Source organism: Cutaneotrichosporon cavernicola, assembly GCF_030864355.1.
Source record: "Cutaneotrichosporon cavernicola HIS019 DNA, chromosome: 2".
NCBI lineage: Eukaryota > Fungi > Basidiomycota > Tremellomycetes > Trichosporonales > Trichosporonaceae > Cutaneotrichosporon > Cutaneotrichosporon cavernicola.
This window is the reverse complement of record NC_083394.1, coordinates 529,919-548,324: the sequence shown is the minus strand read 5'-3', so window position 1 is coordinate 548,324 and position 18,406 is coordinate 529,919. Positions and strand designations below refer to the sequence as shown.

Sequence of the window (18,406 nt, the reverse complement as noted above, 5' to 3'; positions counted from 1 at the left end):
CGGCGAGGGTGGGGATACCTTGCCCTGATGGTTTGTTCGGACACGTCTTGGCGGGAGTTGCAGCAGACAAGGAGAGATTGAGGTCGAGCGATGTAAAGATCGGGGCTTATCCTCCAAGTCATGTGGCCGACACTCTTACCAAGATCTGGGCAGTGGCCGGTAGATCAGCCGTCATCGAGGGCGCCATGTTGTGTTGGTCTGCAGCCGCCACTCAAGCGCTAAATCTTGATTCAGGCGCACAGGAAAACCAGATTCTCAGACCATCCTGCCCAGGGGGGATGGGTTGTGGCACTAGAGATCCGAAGCGGCCCACCGTAACTGTCAGATTCAAGAAGTTGCACGTAGCCTCCACAATGCTTACCCCCCAGTCGCCAAGGAGATGTACCCACCAGTATCAATGGAAATGACGGAGCCACACGACCAAGCACTCGTCAGGTATTGGGCACAGCACCATTGTCTGGCAATATTCGCACCGATGCCCCAAGTGTGTACGTGTACCTATAGACGGGCATTACAAGACGCAATAATCCTCACTTTACGATACCTTCCCGACGGGCGTGAGAACGATCTAACCGCCCAACACTATATATCCTCAGCACCACTCCTCACACTCCCAACCCAAAGCCACAATGCTCGTCGACCTCCCCATCCCCCCCTGCCCGCGCTGCAACTCGCACGCCTGGTCCACCCAGTCCGACGGCATCCACTGCGACAATGGCCACCCCCTCCGTCCCTCTCTTGTGCGTCCCCCCCTCTCTCCCTCACAAGCTAATGGTAGCTCATGTCGCGCGAGGCACCCAAGGCCGCCGACTTCACGTGGGATGGCGTAAAGGGCTACGCGCATGTCCTGCACGAGCCCTCCCTCCTCACTCTGCGCCAGCACGTTAATGCCGTCATGGTCCACCTGGCCCTCGAGCATTCCTCTCTCATCAGTATGGAAGAAAAGCACGCCGTTCTCGAGGACAAGCATGTCGAGCTGGCCACCCGCCACGAGGGACTTATTGCGCTTTATACCGATCTTAGCGCTAAGCACCAGGCGCTGGCTGGTAAGGTTGGCGAGATGGAGGGTAGGGTCGGGATGCTGGAGGCTGTACAGGGCGGGCTGTTTGATGTGTCGGTTAATGTTACGCCCAAGCCGAAGTGAAAGAGTAGGATTTGTATGTGGAAACGAGATGAGAATGAAAAGGAGTTGCTGGTATCAAAGCATGCTCTGAAGATGGCCGCAATAGCATGTCACAGGCCAAAGTGTCGGCGTGGCGGAGTGTGGCGTCAGATGCGAGTCCTGTTTATCACGATCCAGTATGCGCGGCCTTTATCCAAAGAACGGAACGGTATGGGTCCGTCTAGGCCCCCGGCAGCCAGGCAAGTGATTAAGTGTGGAGCAACGGCAGACACGTACGCCCGAACAAGACGACGGGCGGGCTCCGGCTCCGAGCCACGCCGGTGTCAGAGGCCGGATCGGGCGTGAGTGGCTATGCGTCACGCCAACAGTGGTTGTTGTTAAGCAAGGTTTAGTAGATCAATGCCGGTCAGCCCGCATCCGTCGCAGATGCCCTCGACATCACCCCGACTCGTCACCACAAACCAAGGTCCATACCCTGCTCCCTCGCTACCTCTCGCGGCCATACACCGGTCGCCGACCCCACATGTCCTCCTCGTCCTCGCTCTCGTCGTCACTCCGGTCACTCCGATCGCTCTCCTCAGTAGTGGTCGACTCGATCTCGCTCTCGTCTTCCGAATCGATATCCTCGCGCCCATCTCCCCCGTCATCATCAACCTCAGGATCGCCCACAACGAGCCGCGGGATCGAAGCGAGGTTCCATCCCGCGAGAACACCATCCTCGCTGCCAGTATACAGCGCCTCATCGAAGGTGGCGTAGTGCATCGCACGCACCGGACCCTTGTGTCCACGTCCCTCGGGACCGGACATGAGGAACGCGGTGGGAGTCGACCCACTGTGCAGGAGCACAATGTCGCCACTGGTATCAGCTTGTCCAGGCAAGACATACTCGTCCGTCCCAGCGCCCAGAATCGGCACGCCGCCCCTGCTGACTCCCATAGAGGGGAGGGCAGCGGAGAGGTAGTTGATCCGAATGGCGGCGGGGTAGGGACGTTCCTGTTCGGCGGGGTGGGCGATTGATGGGCCGTTGTCGGGTGTCTTGAGACTCTTCTTCTCGAACTTGACCTCGGTTTGGTCAACAAACTGGCGTAAGACCGTCAAATCCACGGTGAATACCCGACACCTGCCCGCCCAACTCACCTCCAACCCACCCTCCTCACCCTCGACAATGTTCCAACCTGCAACCCCGTCCCCACGAGCCCACACTCGCATACCTCCTTTCCATTCATACGCTCCCGCCGCCTCGACAGCACCCCATTCCGCCGCGGCCACGAGCGCGGCGTCACCCTCCTCCCCGCCCGGTAGGCGGAGGTCAGAGAGCGCGACCGTGCCGTCCTTACTCCCGCTCAACAGAAGTTGAGAGGGGAGTGGCTCGGGCTTGGCTGTCCACTTGGCGGTGGGTGGAAGGAGGGAGAGGTGTGTGACGTCGTCCCCGTGCGTGGCCTGAGTATAAGCCGGCTCGGACGTGTTACGCGTGTCCCTGCCGTCAGCCTCCATATAAGATGAGCGTACCAGAAGATGATGAGGGAATCACTTCCAGTACCCGCGATCACGAGGTTGTCGAGGTCGTGCGTTGCCAGTGCGGTGATAGGGAGGGGATGCTTGATGAACGCTGGGTCAGCTCGGTCTAGATATGCGTACCCTTGATCTCGGCGGCTGGGCGCCGACTCCGCTCGTCCCATTGCACTACCAGCGCATCTAGCCCTGCACTCCAGATACTGCCTCGCTCGGCGGTGACGGACGTGACTTGGCCTGTGTGTCGCTCGAGCCGCTCGACAGCCTGTAACGTCTGGTTGTCCGCAATTGTTATGAACTCGGTCCCATGTCGGAGGACGAGGTGGTTCGAGGACGGCGTGATTCCCCGCACAGGCGGATTGGAAGGGAGCGGCGCGGCGAGGGTCGCGAACGCAACTGGTGGGGCTGGGGGCATTATGTGGTGTATGAGAAGTCAAGATGGCATCGGTCAACGCGATGACGCATGACGTACGAAATTTCGATCACCTCCACCTTTCAAGATCACCAACTCCCACTCACCCATGAGCATCCGCCAGCCCAAACCACGGCAGATCAGACTGCCATTCAACGTGCCCAAACCCAAGAAGGGTGCGGCGCATCCCGCCCGCGTATGTGGGATGTGAGTCTGAGTCGGTCGTGGGTCTGCTGACACCAGCTGTCGAGCCGCGGATAGTAGGTATACCTGCCCGCGGTGTAATATCGCGTATTGCTCCCTCGCATGTTTCCGTGATCCAGTGAGCGGTTTACAAGCGACGCCAGCTGATAACAGGCACATACGCAGTGCTCGGAGCCGTTCTATAGGGACTCTGTGCGGACCGCGATCGCCGAGGATCCTGCTGCGCAGGCTGAGGAACGACGAGCGATGCTCGACATGCTCCGCCGTTTCGAAGAGGGCGCCGCGGAGGGCGAGGACGTCCTTGCCGCCCTCGAGGCTGAGAATGATGAGGACGAAGATGACTTGGCCGCTGCGCTTGAGGGTGTCGACCTCGGTGAGCTGACTGATTGTCGTCCAGCTGACTCAGATACCGTCGACTCGAACGAGCTGCTGCGCCGCCTGCCGCCTGCACATCGCGACGCCTTCCTCGCCGCCATTAGCGATCCGGAGAGTGCAGCGGCGCGCGCACTCCTCCACTCTGCAGTTGAGGGTGGGGAAGGCGAGCGTGACGGACCATCCGTCCTCCCTTGGTGGGAGGCTGGGCCTGATGACGACAAGCCGTGCGCCGCCCAGCCGCCAGATATTCCCTCCGACGTGGTGGGGGCGATTAACCCGCCACCCGGTGTGGGTGCCAAGCTCGTATACAACCTCGTTGCGCTGTGGTACGTGGTGCAGCTAAATGGTGAACCTGATAGCTGACAGCAGCATGGCATACGTCCACGCTCTTATGAGCCTACGCTTGCCCAGCCTCGCGCCCGAGTACCTCACTGCCGCCGGTGTAGGGGTTGAGGAGGTACGCGACGAGCTCGCACGTCTCCTTCTCTTCCTCGCTGAACGGAGTACGGTGCGGTATGAGAGCGTCCGCGACGCCTGGGCCGCCGTGTGGGAGGCGATGGACAAAGGTGAGGTACATACACTCGCGTTCCTCCTCGACACGGTGGCCACACTTTTCCACCCCCCAATCACGACAGACCCACCACGCGCAGACCATGTACTCGCCGACTGCTGGCGGTCATGCCGAGGTGGCGTTGCACGCAAGCTGGCATTCTATGGCGCTGCTAGTAAGCAGCTCGGGCGAGGAGACTGGATCCGCGTCGAGGCCGAGGTGATCGCCGAGGCTGCGCGGTTGCGGGCGGAGATTCCGGACCCAGAAGAAGAGGAAGCCTCGACTCGACTGTGATAGCTCATGCATGATGGTCGGAGTATAGAGGGCTTTAGTTGTTTAGGATGGGCCCAAGCCTTGCTCTCTTGGTGGTGGCGTAAATGACAGTGGTGCGAACGGGCGAGTGTTCGGGTCCGATGCGTTGCTCTGATGCTCATGGCCTGTGGCCTGTGCCCCCTGTCAATGTCAATCCAGACCTGGACAGTGGCAGGTCCCGCCTGCGAGTTTAGACTATACATGTCGGCCGTTTGCCGTTTCGAGAGGTTGGTAGAGGCCGGGAGGAAGAGGGGGAATGCCAAGCTAGTAGAGTGAAGACGCATGTCACCTTGTCTGATTTTCTCCTTGTCTGATAAGATGTTACTTTTTGATGGCGTCGGCATAAGTCGGTGTCAACGCGGTTAATAGGGTATATAGGGTATGTAATAGGGTCAAGAACAGGGGTTATCTGATATTCGGAGCCCGCGGCACTTTGGCGGAGCGTAGTATCTCAGAGGCGGCCTATGACTATTTTGATCCCGTTAATCAAAGATTAACTTTAGGTGGCTAAAAGGCCGCAAATCAGGCAAATAAAGTCGGCGGTTGAAAAAACGGTCACTTTGATCCCGCTCCGACTGTTCAACTGTCTCGGTGACGACTGCCCCGATCATCTCGCCATCCTCACAAGCTCCCAAGCTCCCACTCCCACTTCGTTCCAACTAATACAAGCCGCATTACGCGCGGCATAAAACACGGCCAGGTCGAGGTACACCCACTGTGAGTACCTTTGATTGTCGCGGCATGCCAGATGACAGCGGTGTGCGTCATCCGTCGTCGGCGGCGAAAGGGATATCGGCCACGCATGCTTTCCTCAGCCCTCTGCGGCCTTGTTCTCTCATTTCATTATCATGACCGTTCCTGCTTGAACTTGAAGTTCAAGTCCAACTCGAATTCAAACTCAAACTCGGCTTCACACTTGCACTCGCCACCATCGGCGCTGTTTACTCACACTCCCAACTTTCTTCACCTTTACACACACCTCCCAAGCACTCGGCTAATGTCCCAGTCCCCCCAGCTCCTGGATATGACCGACCAGTCCGGACCCTCTGGGCGTATCCATGTCCAGCCGCACGGTGCGCACATGGACAAGCTTGCGCGTGAGATTGAGGACTTTGAGGACGACCACGACTACGAGGCCCTCCCCATCGGCTATGGATGGGGCACCAACATGCTTGCCGGTGCCATGGTGGGTTTTTGTGTTTTTGTCGCCAGCTCAGGCTTTCCGGCAGTGGTGCAAGGCCAGCGTTTGACCAGCGCGGCTCGGCTAGTAGCCATCCAGCTCAGTACTGGGAGCTAGTCTGCGCCGCCGACGCTCACGCTCTTCCCATTATCTGCAAGCTAACACCAGGCCGGTATCTCCGAGCACGCGGCAATCTTCCCCGTCGACAGCATCAAGGTAAGTTGCGCTGGCGGGTGGATATTTTCCACTCGGCAAGGCCGGCCGACCAGGTCGGCTCCGGCCCCCGCTCCTGGTCGGTCATCGCGAATTCGGGGCAGTCACCCTGGTTCAGGTTGGAAAATCCCAGCTAACACCAGACCCGCATGCAGGTGCTCCAGCCACTGCAGGCGAGCGTTCTGACTGCCGAGGCGGGCAGTGCTGCGGCCTCAACAGCAACTCGTGCGCCCATGACGACGTTTTCCCAGCACTTTAACAGTGCGCGACTGGGTGAAGGTATCAAGTCGCTTTGGCGCGGTGTGGGATCCGTCATCCTCGGCGCTGGACCAGCCCACGCCGCCCACTTTGGCATGTACGAGTTTGTGCGCGAGATTGCGGGCGGACACGCCGACGGATGGAAGGGTGTTGCGGGAACGGCCGTTGCCGGAGCCAGTGCGAGTATCACCTCGGACGCACTCATGAACCCCTTTGACGGTACGTCTTTGGAGAGATGCAGCTGACAGAAAGTGATCAAGCAGCGCATGCAGATGATCGACTCGCCGTATCGCAAAGTCCTGGACTGTGCGCGCACCGTTTACCGCAACGAAGGCATTGCCGCCTTCTACGTCTCGTACCCCACCACCCTGACTATGACTGTGCCGTTTACCGCTGTACAGTTTAGCGCGTACGAGTGGCTCAAGGGCGTGCTCAACCCGGGCGGAGCGTACAGCCCTATGACGCACGTGACGGCGGGCGGTATTGCCGGTGGTCTCGCAGCGGCCGTGACGACCCCTCTTGACGTGGCCAAGACGTTGCTCCAGACTCGTGGATCCAGCGACGACCCGCGGATACGCAACGCACGCGGTATGGGCGAGGCTCTGCGCATCATTGTTGAGCGCGACGGATGGAACGGGTTGCGCCGCGGTATGCTACCTCGCGTTCTTACCGTTGCTCCCAGCACGGCCATTTCGTGGCTCAGCTACGAGTTCTTCAGTGAGTCGTAGACCATGGAGCGGGGTGTTGGAACCGGCTCCCAAGGCAGAGGCGCCGACAACAAAGACAGAGCTGACGCGTCGCAGAGGTCCTGATCCGCCGCGGCGGGCATTTCCCGGAGACGGGCTCGGTCGCATAACGTCAACGACCTAGAAATCACGACGCCATCCACGACAAAGGACGAGTGTAGCGGGGAAGATGGAAGCCCACTCATATCGTAGAGCAGCACACAAGGCAGATACAACTAGATAATGGATACCCTCCATGCTCTTGGACTGTTTGGATTTTGGATGTACAAGGGCCTGGGGTGATGGGTTGATCGGATCGGTCCAGTCGGCGATGATGGGGAGCGCCCAAAGGGCTACAAGGACTTTTGAAGGGGGTAGAGGACACGGGGCAAACCTCCGACAGACCCGTGCTGCCATTTTCGAATACTAACCGTGCCTTATCTGCAGGGGAACCCACCAAACACCCACCCCCGAGCAAACAGTCGGTGCGCCCGACTTGTTGGCGCATCATGTCTACAGATTCCAGTAGTCATCTTCGATCCCACTGCAACAAGATGCTCGCTGATTCGACGTGTTAAACTAGACTGCCCTCTAACACCTGGTCCCACGTCTGTGCCGACCCAACACCTGCCGTCTGCTACATTATCGCGCAATCATCAGTACACCCGGCACGCGAAGCCGTGCCCACCGCGCGGGGCAACTGGAATGCCAACACCCCGATAGCGGTTCGCGGGCCCGAGCGCCCCGCTCACCATCGTATTATCCGATGCATTGTTGGAGCCCCCTTCGCCCCGTCTACTGCTGATATTTTACTGGAGGCGCTTGATGATGGCGTCCGTGTACTCCTGGGTGCCAGCCTTGCCGCCGAGGTCGCGCGTGATGTGCTTGCCCTCAGCAATGGTGGACAGAGTGGCGTCCTCGATCTTGTCGGCAAAGTCGTTGAGGCGCATGTGGCGAAGCATCATCAGCGAAGAGAGGATGAGAGCGGTGGGGTTGGCCATGCCCTTGCCGGCAATGTCTGGGGCGGAACCGTGGACAGCCTCGAAGATCGACGCGTCGCGGCCAATGTTGCCCGAGGGAGTCAGGCCGAGACCGCCGATGAGACCTGCCGAAAGGTCAGAGAGAATGTCACCGTACAGGTTGGGCATGACCATGACGCGGTCGGCGAACGGCGCGGGGTTCTGGGTCATTCTAAGGCAGATGCGGTCGAGGATGTCCTCGTCGTACTCGACGTCGGGGAACTCCTGGGCAACGGCACGGCACGCGGTAAGGAACATGCCGTCCGACATCTTCATAATGTTGGCCTTGTGGACCGCGGTGACCTTGTTACGGCCAGACGTCCGCGCGTAGTGGAACGCGTAGCGCGCGACACGCTCCGACGCCTCGTAGGTGATGAGCTTGATCGACTGGACGACACCGGGGACAATCACGTGCTCGATACCAGAGTACTCGCCCTCGGTGTTCTCACGGATGAGGACGGTGTTGACGTCGTCATAAGCCGTCTTGTAGCCCTTGATGGACACACAGGGACGGACGTTTGCGAAGAGCGAGAAAGTGCGGCGGAGGGTGAGGTTGAGCGAGACGTGGCCCTTGCCGACTGCGCGTTAGTGCTGCTGACGCGATGGTCGTCGCCGGACGGCTAGAGGAGGTTTCCGAGGCGCGAGCTTGAGCCAGACACAGCCCAAAGCTCGCCTTTTCCCGTCCACCGCCTCAGCTCTTCCATGTCCACACTCACCAGGAGTCGCAAGGGGACCCTTGAGCGCGACAGTGTTCTTCTTGATGCTGTGGATTGCCTCGTCGGGGATGGCAGTCTTGCCGTCCTTGAGGACGGGAGTCACGTCGGCCTCCTCCCAAACAATGGGCACCTTCATGTCAGCTCCTGCACCTCAAAACAAACGCACCCTCGCAGCCGAGTAGATCGCGCGCACGCTGTCGGCGATCTCGGGACCGATACCTGCGGATTAGACGCCTTCCTTCTGACCCATCAAAGACGTACCGTCACCGGGGATGAGAGTGACATGGTAGTTGCCCTGCCAGTTTAGCATTGCCAGCGCTCGTCGCAGTCAATAAAACTCACGTTGGCGTCCATGGGCTGGGCAAAGGCTGCAGTGACCTCGCCGACCTGGCTGGCGTAGCCGCGAGCAACCTGGGAGTCAGTATGGTTGTTTTCATCAGTTGCGATGAGGGTGGAGGGAAAGGTGTTCCGAGATGTGTGAGAACGGCGTACCTGGGCGCTGCGGAAGGTGGTAGCGATGGCGCGGTGAGAGCGGAACATGGTGAAGGATAGAAGAGGGGGGAGGGAGGAGGAAAGGGAGACGATAGGTCTAAGGATGATGATGTATAGATGGAGTGGATGGAATGAAGAACTGCGATTGATGCCAACACAGGTCGTCGGAGGAGGATGAGGAAGGTGCAGGTAAGAGGAGGTGTGTGACGTCTCCTTCTTACTTGCCTACCCTGCGTTGACCCAATAGCCCTACAGTCCCTTTCGAGCTCTTTACTTGCGACTACTACTGTCAGGTCAAAGCCTTCCCCCCACCTCACACTTGACCCTGATTCGCCCACTATCGGCCGCGTACAGCCGGAGTTTATCCCATCCTCCCATTCAAGTAAAATGGCCGTAATCGGCCAATCGGCCTCAATCACATGGCAGCCCAAAGCCACTGCCGCAAACACGTAGACGCTATACAAAGGTAAACTGCACTCTCAATCCTGGCCGTGGTTGTCACTGTTGACGCTTTCGAGTACAATTGCCTGTGTAGATTGAGATTACTGGTCGTGTGATGGACCTGTCAACCCGTTTCTGAGTATATTCAAGTGGGAGGAGGTGGAGGTTTGACCTGTGCCAGTGCCGCGTGCCTGATTTGCGTCGCTCAGGGTTACCAGCGCCTTTGATGCGGCAATGGCAGTTTACTCAACTAAAATACCAAATACACCCTGAATGTCAATCGCAGAATTCGAACTGGCACTCACAAATATCCCTGATGCCCACGCGTACAACATCCAACCATGTTCAAACACTCAAAATGAGAGGAGATGCATGCTGGTAGCTGTATAGCTGGTCGTCTAGTGGCTAGTGTAGTGGTACAGATCTAGTATACGAGTGGAGATCGTGGATAGTTTGGCAGCCTAGTTGCCAGAGAGCTGCTTCTTGCGGAAAGCCTCGGTCATGTCACGCTGGACGTTGGGCATGACAGGCGCGTACTTGACCCACTCCATCGTAAACTCGCCCTTACCCTGCGTGATGCCGCGCAAGCTAGACGAGTAACCAAACATGTCGTTGAGCGCAACCTCGGCCTGGAGCGTAAACTCGTCGTCGCGAATCTCGCTGTCTAGAATGTTGCCCTTGCGCTGGTTGATACCACCAATGACGGCACCCTGGAACTCGACAGGCGCAATGATCTCGACGTTCATGATGGGCTCAAGAACAACAGGGCCAGCCTTGTTGAACGCCTCCTTGAACGCGCCAATAGACGCAAGGCGGAATGCCAACTCGCTCGAATCGACAGCGTGGTGCTGACCATCCTCGAGGACGAAGCGGACGCCGTTGATGACGTGACCAGTGAGAAGGCCGCGGTCGAGCGCCTCCTGGAAACCCTTCTCGATAGCGGGAATGAAGCCGGTAGGAATGTTGCCACCAATGATCTGGTTGACAAACTCGTTGTCCTTGCCAGTCTCGGCATCGTGCTCCATGGGCTCGATGTAGCCCTTGACGCGACCGAACTGACCCGAACCACCCGTCTGCTTCTTGTGGGTGTACTCGAACTTGGCGGGCTGAGTGATCGTCTCACGGAACGCGACACGTGGCTTGCCGGTCACGCACGAGACGCTGTACTCGCGCTTCATGCGCTCGACATAAATGTCGAGGTGAAGCTCACCCATACCGGAGATGATGGTCTCCTGTGACTCGGGGTCAAGGTGGACGCGGAAGGTCGGGTCCTCCTTCTGGAAGCGGTTGAGCGCACGCGAGAAGTTGGGCGTCTCCTGACCCTCGGGCCGGATCGACAGCGAGATGACGGGCTCGGGGACGAACATGGACGTCATTGAGAGCGACGTGGTGCCGTCCGTGAAAGTGTCACCAGACGAGCACTCGACACCAAAGGTGGCGCAGATCTCACCAGCCTTGATCGATTCGACGTCCTCCATCTCGTCGGCGTGCATGCGCACAAGACGAGGCACCTTGACCTTCTTACCAGTGCGGGCGTTGAAGATGAGGCCACCCTTGCGGAGCTCACCCTGGTACACGCGGACGTAGGTCAACTGGCCGAAGCGGCCCTCCTCAAGCTTGAACGCGAGGCCGACGAACGGAGCATCCTCCGCACCGGCAAGGGGGACCTTGGGGGCCTCGACGGGAAGGGAGGTGTCGATGGCGTTGGACGCAACCTCCGAGGGGTCGGGGAGGTAGGCGGCGACACCGTCAAGCATGGCCTGAACACCAGTGTTCTTGATGGCCGAGCCCATGAACACCGGAATGAACTTGAGGTTGATGGTGGCGCGGCGGATGGCCTTGGTGATGTCGAGGTTGGAGATGGGCTCCTCCATGAGGAACTTGTCCGAGATCTCCTCGTCGGCTTCGGCAACGTGCTCGATGAGCTCCTGGCGCTTGGCCTCGGCGAGCTCCTTGAGCTCCTCGGGGACGGGCTCCTCAACGACCTCGTTACCCTTGACACCGCGGAAGCGGAGGGCCTTCATGCGGATAATGTCGACGACACCGTCGAGAGAGTCCTCGCTACCGATAGGGATCTGGACGGCAGCGGCGTTCATCCTGAGCTTGTTGCGGAGCTGGTCGATGACGCGCCACGGGTTGGCACCGGCACGGTCCATCTTGTTGATGAAGCACACGCGGGGGACGTTGTAGCGCCTCATCTGACGGTCGACGGTGATGGTCTGCGACTGCACACCCGCAACCGAGCAGAGAACGAGGACAGCAGCGTCGAGCACACGGAGCGCACGCTCGACCTCAATGGTAAAGTCGACGTGACCGGGCGTGTCGATGATGTTGAGCGCAAACTTCTCCTTCTCAGGCTCGTTTTCGCCGGGCTGCTGGTCGGCAGTCCACTCGTTGGGAGGGGGAAGCGAAACCCAGTCCGCAAAGGTCGCGGCCGACTGAATGGTGATACCCTTCTCACGCTCAAGGTCCATCGAGTCCATCTTGGCGCCAACACCGTCGCGGCCACGGACCTCGTGGACATCGCGCACACGGCCGGTGTAGTAGAGCACACGCTCCGTCAGGGTGGTCTTGCCCGAGTCGATGTGGGCCGAGCTGAGGTCAGCTGGTGTTTCGACAACAACAACAGGGCGTCCAGCTCCGCGACAATCCCAGCGGATCCCAGTTATCAATTCAACCTCTTCTTTCGTTTCTCCCATTTCCCCAGTCTTGCCACCCACCCACCCTCCCTCCTCCCGCATCCTAACACTCTCGTCTGCTGTCACTCACATTCCGATGTTGCGCTGGCGAGTGAGGCGCTTAATGTCCTTGTCGGAGAGTGGCGGCGCCTCGCGCACAGGCCACTGGGGAGCGGCCTCCTCGACCTCAGCCACAGCCTCAGCCGAGCTGGCGAAGCGGACCTGCGAGAGCTGCTGGAGGCGGGCAGCAGTGACGGCCGGGCGGAGGGCAGTCGGGCGGACGACCGAGGACAGCGATCGGAGCTGGAGCGGTGCGCAGCGAACCGCTGCGAGGCGCGAGCGCACGAGGACGCGCGTGACGGCGGACATGATGCCGGTTTTAGAGAATGGAGAGGATTGGGACGACGTTGTCACAAGTCGCGCATCTCATCGCGTCCAGCCGAGCTAGACTTTTTACTTCCTCCCTCCACCTTCCCGCCCCTCCTGGGAGGTAGACTTCTCGGACAAAATATGTCGGAGGTCTTCGGAAATCCCTGTATCAGTTCCTGACATGATAGGTGTTCGAATCTTTGCGATGCCAGCAAAAGTAATTCCACATGACGTCGATGTCGACGTCAACGATCTTCGAAAACCAGTTGGTCTCTTCCATCGCTCCGCCGTCAACATGGAGCTGAAGATCCTCACATTCAACTTCTGGTGCGTACACTCTCTAGCTTAGATCTCTCTCCGTATAGCTGGGAACGCCGCTAACACCAGGGGCCTGGCGTTCCTGTCCAAGGACCGGGCGCCGCGTCTTGCTGCCCTCGGGTCCATCCTCGCCCGTGGTGAACACGACATTGTCTGTCTCCAGGAACTCTGGATACATGACGAGTATGAACGCCTCCGCCAAGACATACAGGGGGCGTATCCCTACTCGCGCTTCTTCCACACGTACGCTGACATTGATCCGAGCTGACAGCAGCGGCGCGCTGGGCTCTGGCCTTGCAATCTTCTCGCAGCACCCCATCACCGAGTCGCACGCGCTGCCGTACTCGCTCTCGGGCATGCCGCACCAGGTGATACAGGGCGACTTCTACGTCAACAAGGCTGCAGCGCGAGTGGCCGTGCGGCATCCGGCGCTCGGAGAGATCGAGGTCTGGAATACGCATATGCACGCGGCAGGGGAGGGTGGGCCAGACACGGTCCAGGCACATCGTATGGCGCAGGCTTGGCAACTCGCCACGGAAGTGCGGCGCGGTACTCGAGGCGGGCGGTATGTGTTTGCTGTGAGTCGCGTGGGAGACTTCGAAGGCAGCTGGCAGGTGTAAAGTGACAGCTGACGGCAGATGGGCGACTTCAATTCGCAGCCCTGGTCGATTCCCATCGCCCTACTGCGGGGTTACGGTGGACTGCGGGATAGCTTCCTCGAAGCGCATCCTACGGCTAACGACCCGTCTCCGGCCGGGATTACGGCCACCCAAGCGCTCGAGAGCGCCGGCATGACATGCGACTCGACCCTCAACACGTGGAGCCAAGGCAAGCCTATCCCGGCCCACGTCACCGCCGCCGGCGGCAAGCGTCTCGACTACATCTTCTACACGCCGTCCGCCCACGAGACTGGACTGAGGTGTTCGAGCTCCAAGGTGGTACTGACAGAACACGTCCCGGGTCGTGAGATGAGCATCTCCGACCACTTCGGGCTCTCATCGACCTTCATCCTCTCCGACGAGGTGCACCGACCAACACCGGCATCGCAGGCCCCCCTCCTCCTCGACTCGGAGAGCGAGACCTCGGTGATCCACCCCACGCCGGGCGGGAGCGTGTACGAGCTCCGCCGCGCCGACAGTGCGAGTGACGGGGCGGTCCGGGCTGCGCTCGCCACCATCCGCGCTTATGGCCGGCTCGCACGTCAACGCACCCTCCGCTTCACCGCTTTGATGGTCGCGTGCATCATCGCCGCCGTGGGTTTGGCGGTGGGCAGCGCGTGGCAGCCCAAGCCGTGGATCCAGCCGATTTTTACCCTGCTTGCTTTCGCACTAGGGGCGTTTGGGGCTACGATGCTTTATGTTGGCTGGCTGTGGGGGCGCTGGGAGAGGGGACTGCTCGATGAGGTCACGGATGAGATGGAGGAGGTGTTGCGGGCTAGCGAGGAGAGCCGGTAGATATAGACGTATAATGCATTTGGTGGGGATGGGCAGACGAGTGCATGAGGATTCATAAGGATCGACGCGGTATATCCCCAACCCTGCCACATTGTAGTTGCCGGCCTGGATGACGTTGAAAGCCAGCCCCGAAATCGACAGGTCGACATACTCGGAGCTTCGGCCGCCCGAGCACCCAAACGAGCAGCATGCACCGAGGTCACGACCCACAATCGCGCGCCGTGTCCGGCTCACAGGGTCCAGGAACCACCGGTACCATGACGCGTGTAGGATCCCGTGGCGCGGGGAGGCGCCACTTCTGGGTCGCAAAGTCGGTGGTGTAGTAGATCTCCTGGGGCGCCTTGCTGGTGTGGACAACCGCCTGGGGCTCGCCAATGTATACCCCCAGGTGACCGAGTAGGATAAGTCCATGACGAAAAGTGGCGAGATGGAAGGACACGTACCCGCCGCCACCTGTGTCGTCACCTGTCCCGATGTGGTGGGGTTGTATTCCTTCTCGGGGGCAGTGTATCCGGTCTCAGAGTCGCTTTGAATGGGAACGAGGTTGCTCTCCTTCCCACCGAGGCCCGGCTCATTCCACGAACCGGCATAGTACTTGTTCCAAGTACCTGGGGCCATCTTTCCACTCATGGGTGCGCGAGCCACATGCTCGTGAAACGCAACCCACGACCGGCCCTTGTTCACGATACGACTGCCGTACCATACGTCGAAGTATCCACTGGCAGGGTCGGCGAAGATACGCGGGTCTCCCACTCGAGAATGGTACGTTTGTTGGGGGAATGCAGCGCTGTCGTTACGCAAAGTAGAGTACTGCGAGGAGATGACCTGGGCCTTGATAGACCAAGTACGCCCGTGGTCGCGCGAGACAACGTAGTCGATCGCATCCCAATGCTTCGGGGTTAGAAGTAAGTAGGACGCACATTATATGTCACCTTGAAGCCCCGTGGGTCCTCTGGGTCCCGGACGCACCAGCGCCGTCGCCGTTCATTAACGCGTCGTAGGTTTCTGCATTCCCGTTTGCCGCGTGCTTTGTGGCTCACGTTCTCATTCGGATCGCGTGATGAGGTATACATCCCCGTTCGGAGACGAGAAGATTCCCGTTCGGCGGACATGTGAGTGGCGTCAAAGCTGATTTGACCAGAAGTGGCGTGAGTCGCCAAAACCAACAGCCACAGGGACAACCATTCTTGTGGCTTGTAAGCTCCAAGGAATGAGGGACAAAGTGAGAAGGCTGCAATCAGCAAGCGTCCTTTGAAGAGGAAAAGTCTGGCTTCTGTTGCTATCCTCATAATACATGTACTTTCGGCATTTGGGCATCGAATGACAACGACCTCGGGTTCGAATCGCCGAAAAATCGAAAGCTTCCCCTTCGGTTCTTGAGTTCGGCATATTCATGTTCAAGCAGGGCGCCAGGAGGTACAGTCGTTCTTCCACAGGCAACATCTACTTTACTCAGAGATACATCACGACAGCTTGACAATGTGTCCCACACAGCAATGCGCCGACGAGCTGACAAGTACTCAGGTAACGCGGATGTGATCATTGTAACAGGCACGGATCTACCGAGAGTGGCTGGACGCGTCGCGGAAATGACCACATGACACCATCGCGCCATCCGCCATCACCATATCCTAATGACCTTCTGAAATTACAGCCACCTCTGCCGCTTCATCTCTTCTAACCTCCCACTCACTAATGTCGCTTCCCAGTATTCTCATCGACATTGCGCGCAACCCTTGGCTCTCCGGTACATCCCACGTTATATTATCGCTGACCCAAGTTGGGGCCACGGTTGTGCTCGGCGCAACTGTCGCTAAGGTCAGCAACAACGACCGCGCGCACGCATACTACGCATCGCTCTCAAAACCGCCAGGCAACCCCCCGACGTGGGCGCTCGGTCCTATCTGGGGAACGCTGTACGGTATGTTGGGATATGCTGCCCATATCATTGCCCTCGACACTAGTGGCGAGGCACAACGGGCACTGGGACTATACTACGTCCAACTCTCTCTCAACTTCGTGTACATGCCCATATTCTTCCAGGTACAGAGTCGGGAGGTCGCGTTGGCGGACATTATCGCTATCACGTGGTTAACTTGGAAACTCGTCGTAGGTTCCAAACAGGGAAGAGTTGACTTTAGGATGACACTCGCGGACTGTCCGGGCCAGCGTACCTCCTCCTCCTTCCATATGCCATTTGGATGCTTTATTGTGCGCCAGAGTGTAGCGGGGCTGATAGCAGCGACGTACCTCAACATCGGGATGATTTACCTCAACTCCAAGGTGCGTGGTTCGGGGACACGCTGATGGTAGAAGGGCAAGACTGCGTAGCACCCGGTGATGCGGGAAGCGAGATGCATAAGGTCTGGCAGAACGCGCTCAACAAATGATGAGGTTTACTGGGGTGGCGGGCCGCGAGAATCTTCAGTTGCTGCTAAGGTGGTAGGTTCTGCTGTCAGTCTTTTCTCCTTGCAGGTACTGGGGTAACTCGCGGACGATTAGGTCAAGCGGTTGTGATACAGCCATGGCCTGGAGAGCTTGAGTACCTCGACAAACGCCAAGAACCAAGAGAAGGGGGGCTGTAGTCAGCCAGGACCGATAGAGCTGGGCCTCCATTTCCCATTTCTGCCCATCAAAGATAGTCGCACGCGCTGGCACTATTGGCATCTATCTAGCCAGGCGTCAACGTTCGCCTTCATGCATAAGATAGCGCAGCTGGCCTACGTGCTGACCGACACGCTCAGTATGTAGTGTTTAACTGATGATCTCATCTTTCCCCTCAGTGGGCCAATGACGTCACTCTTGACACCACTCCAGGATCCATAACAGTGCGCGGGCCACCGTCAACTGTCCACGTTACCCACATCTCAACAATGTCTGGCCTCCTCCCCGGCTTCCTCATTGATATTGCGCGCATCCCCGCCGTCGCCGGTGAGTAGTACTTCTCTGTCCGCGTCTTCATTGTCGAATGGCCACCCGGGTATTGGATGATACACTTGGCCGACGGAAGTGAAGCCGTGTGGTGCGGCTGACACTGACGCGTAGTTGGCCTGCCTATTGCACTCGGCGGATTGGTCGGGTACGGCGTCAACACCCGGACTGCGTGGTACTCCGTGAGTTTGGGCAGAGGAAGGTCCGAGAGGGCGAGGTCAGAGAGCAGAGATGGGACCAGCGTGGAGCTGCCGCTGGCCGTTGCTGTAAGACCGGGAGTGGTGGTCACTACAACTGCACTGCAGTGGCCGAAGCTCCTCACCGTGTAGTGTGCTACAATGCCGTTGTCGCGGACGAATGCACAGCTCCCTCGCCCCATCAGCCGCTGAGGCCTCTGAACCTTTCGCCGTATTCCCGCTCAGCCGGCCCTTACGGGGAGACTAACCCCAGTCGCTCAAGCAGCCGTTGCTCAGCCCACCTGCCTGGGCGTTCGGGCCGGTATGGACGATCCTGTACGGCATGATGGGGTACGCGTCGCACCTGGTCTCCGAGGTCGCGGTCAAGAACCTCGACCCCGTGACGCGCGACATGGCCAACACCGCGCTGGGGCTGTATTATGCCCAGCTGGCGCTCAACCTTTCATGGATGCCGCTGTTCTTTAGCGGTGAGTCGGAACGAGCGCAGAAATTCAGCAGGTCGGGCCGGGTGTGTGATCGAGAGGGGAGGCTGGAAGACGCTCAGGCCAATACAGAAACACAAACAAAGCTAACGTCAGCCAGGAGCCCCTTCGTCGCGCTTGCCGATATGCTCACCCTCGCTAGCACAGTGTTCGTCATGACCGACGTCATGAACGCGCTCCCCACCCGCTTCCCCACCATCTACCTCCTGGCGCCCTACTGCGGATGGCTTATGTACGGTGAGTGTGCAAGAGAATGGCATGCTATGTCCGGTCTTGAAGCTGACAGCAGCCACGTATCTCAACGTGGGCCTCTGCTACCTCAACTACTAGAACTCGAAGGCCGACCGGAAGTCCTAAGCATGCATGAAGTTGTCGTGGTGGAATCTGCAGCACCGTGCCACTGAAGTGCTGTCTTCCCTCGACTTATCGACAGTCGCCGTCTTAC

The 18,406-nt window shown here is 59.0% G+C and overlaps 7 protein-coding genes across 7 annotated transcripts; 4 read left to right on the top strand and 3 right to left on the bottom strand.

Moving 5' to 3' along the window:
* Nucleotides 1-629: 629 nt before the first annotated feature.
* On the top strand, nucleotides 630-1,144 carry CcaverHIS019_0202150 (uncharacterized protein; the record flags this gene model as incomplete). The annotated part of the gene is made up of 2 exons (XM_060597202.1): nucleotides 630-740; nucleotides 779-1,144. The coding sequence occupies 2 exons, from the start codon at nucleotides 630-632 to the stop codon at nucleotides 1,142-1,144; spliced, it is 477 nt and encodes a 158-aa protein (XP_060454119.1).
* Nucleotides 1,145-1,609: 465 nt separating this feature from the next.
* On the bottom strand, nucleotides 1,610-3,050 carry CcaverHIS019_0202140 (uncharacterized protein; the record flags this gene model as incomplete). The annotated part of the gene is made up of 5 exons (XM_060597201.1): nucleotides 1,610-1,979; nucleotides 2,010-2,203; nucleotides 2,261-2,600; nucleotides 2,633-2,732; nucleotides 2,762-3,050. The coding sequence occupies 5 exons, from the start codon at nucleotides 3,048-3,050 to the stop codon at nucleotides 1,610-1,612; spliced, it is 1,293 nt and encodes a 430-aa protein (XP_060454118.1).
* A 4,623-nt stretch (nucleotides 3,051-7,673) lies between these two features.
* Nucleotides 7,674-9,139, bottom strand: IDH2 (uncharacterized protein; the record flags this gene model as incomplete). The annotated part of the gene is made up of 6 exons (XM_060597199.1): nucleotides 7,674-8,461; nucleotides 8,600-8,729; nucleotides 8,766-8,818; nucleotides 8,861-8,894; nucleotides 8,942-9,010; nucleotides 9,092-9,139. The coding sequence occupies 6 exons, from the start codon at nucleotides 9,137-9,139 to the stop codon at nucleotides 7,674-7,676; spliced, it is 1,122 nt and encodes a 373-aa protein (XP_060454117.1).
* Nucleotides 9,140-9,993: 854 nt separating this feature from the next.
* MEF1 (uncharacterized protein) lies at nucleotides 9,994-12,579 on the bottom strand (the record flags this gene model as incomplete). Its single annotated transcript, XM_060597198.1, has 2 exons — nucleotides 9,994-12,127; nucleotides 12,302-12,579. The coding sequence occupies 2 exons, from the start codon at nucleotides 12,577-12,579 to the stop codon at nucleotides 9,994-9,996; spliced, it is 2,412 nt and encodes an 803-aa protein (XP_060454116.1).
* A 205-nt stretch (nucleotides 12,580-12,784) lies between these two features.
* Nucleotides 12,785-14,351, top strand: ISC1 (uncharacterized protein; the record flags this gene model as incomplete). The annotated part of the gene is made up of 4 exons (XM_060597197.1): nucleotides 12,785-12,906; nucleotides 12,967-13,140; nucleotides 13,172-13,475; nucleotides 13,536-14,351. The coding sequence occupies 4 exons, from the start codon at nucleotides 12,785-12,787 to the stop codon at nucleotides 14,349-14,351; spliced, it is 1,416 nt and encodes a 471-aa protein (XP_060454115.1).
* A 1,695-nt stretch (nucleotides 14,352-16,046) lies between these two features.
* On the top strand, nucleotides 16,047-16,682 carry tspO (uncharacterized protein; the record flags this gene model as incomplete). The annotated part of the gene is made up of 5 exons (XM_060597196.1): nucleotides 16,047-16,098; nucleotides 16,132-16,460; nucleotides 16,493-16,562; nucleotides 16,594-16,634; nucleotides 16,665-16,682. The coding sequence occupies 5 exons, from the start codon at nucleotides 16,047-16,049 to the stop codon at nucleotides 16,680-16,682; spliced, it is 510 nt and encodes a 169-aa protein (XP_060454114.1).
* Nucleotides 16,683-17,224: 542 nt separating this feature from the next.
* CcaverHIS019_0202090 (uncharacterized protein) lies at nucleotides 17,225-18,291 on the top strand (the record flags this gene model as incomplete). The annotated part of the gene is made up of 5 exons (XM_060597195.1): nucleotides 17,225-17,282; nucleotides 17,397-17,464; nucleotides 17,733-17,946; nucleotides 18,058-18,198; nucleotides 18,251-18,291. 5 exons carry the CDS (start codon nucleotides 17,225-17,227, stop codon nucleotides 18,289-18,291), a joined length of 522 nt encoding a protein of 173 aa, XP_060454113.1.
* Nucleotides 18,292-18,406: the final 115 nt, after the last annotated feature.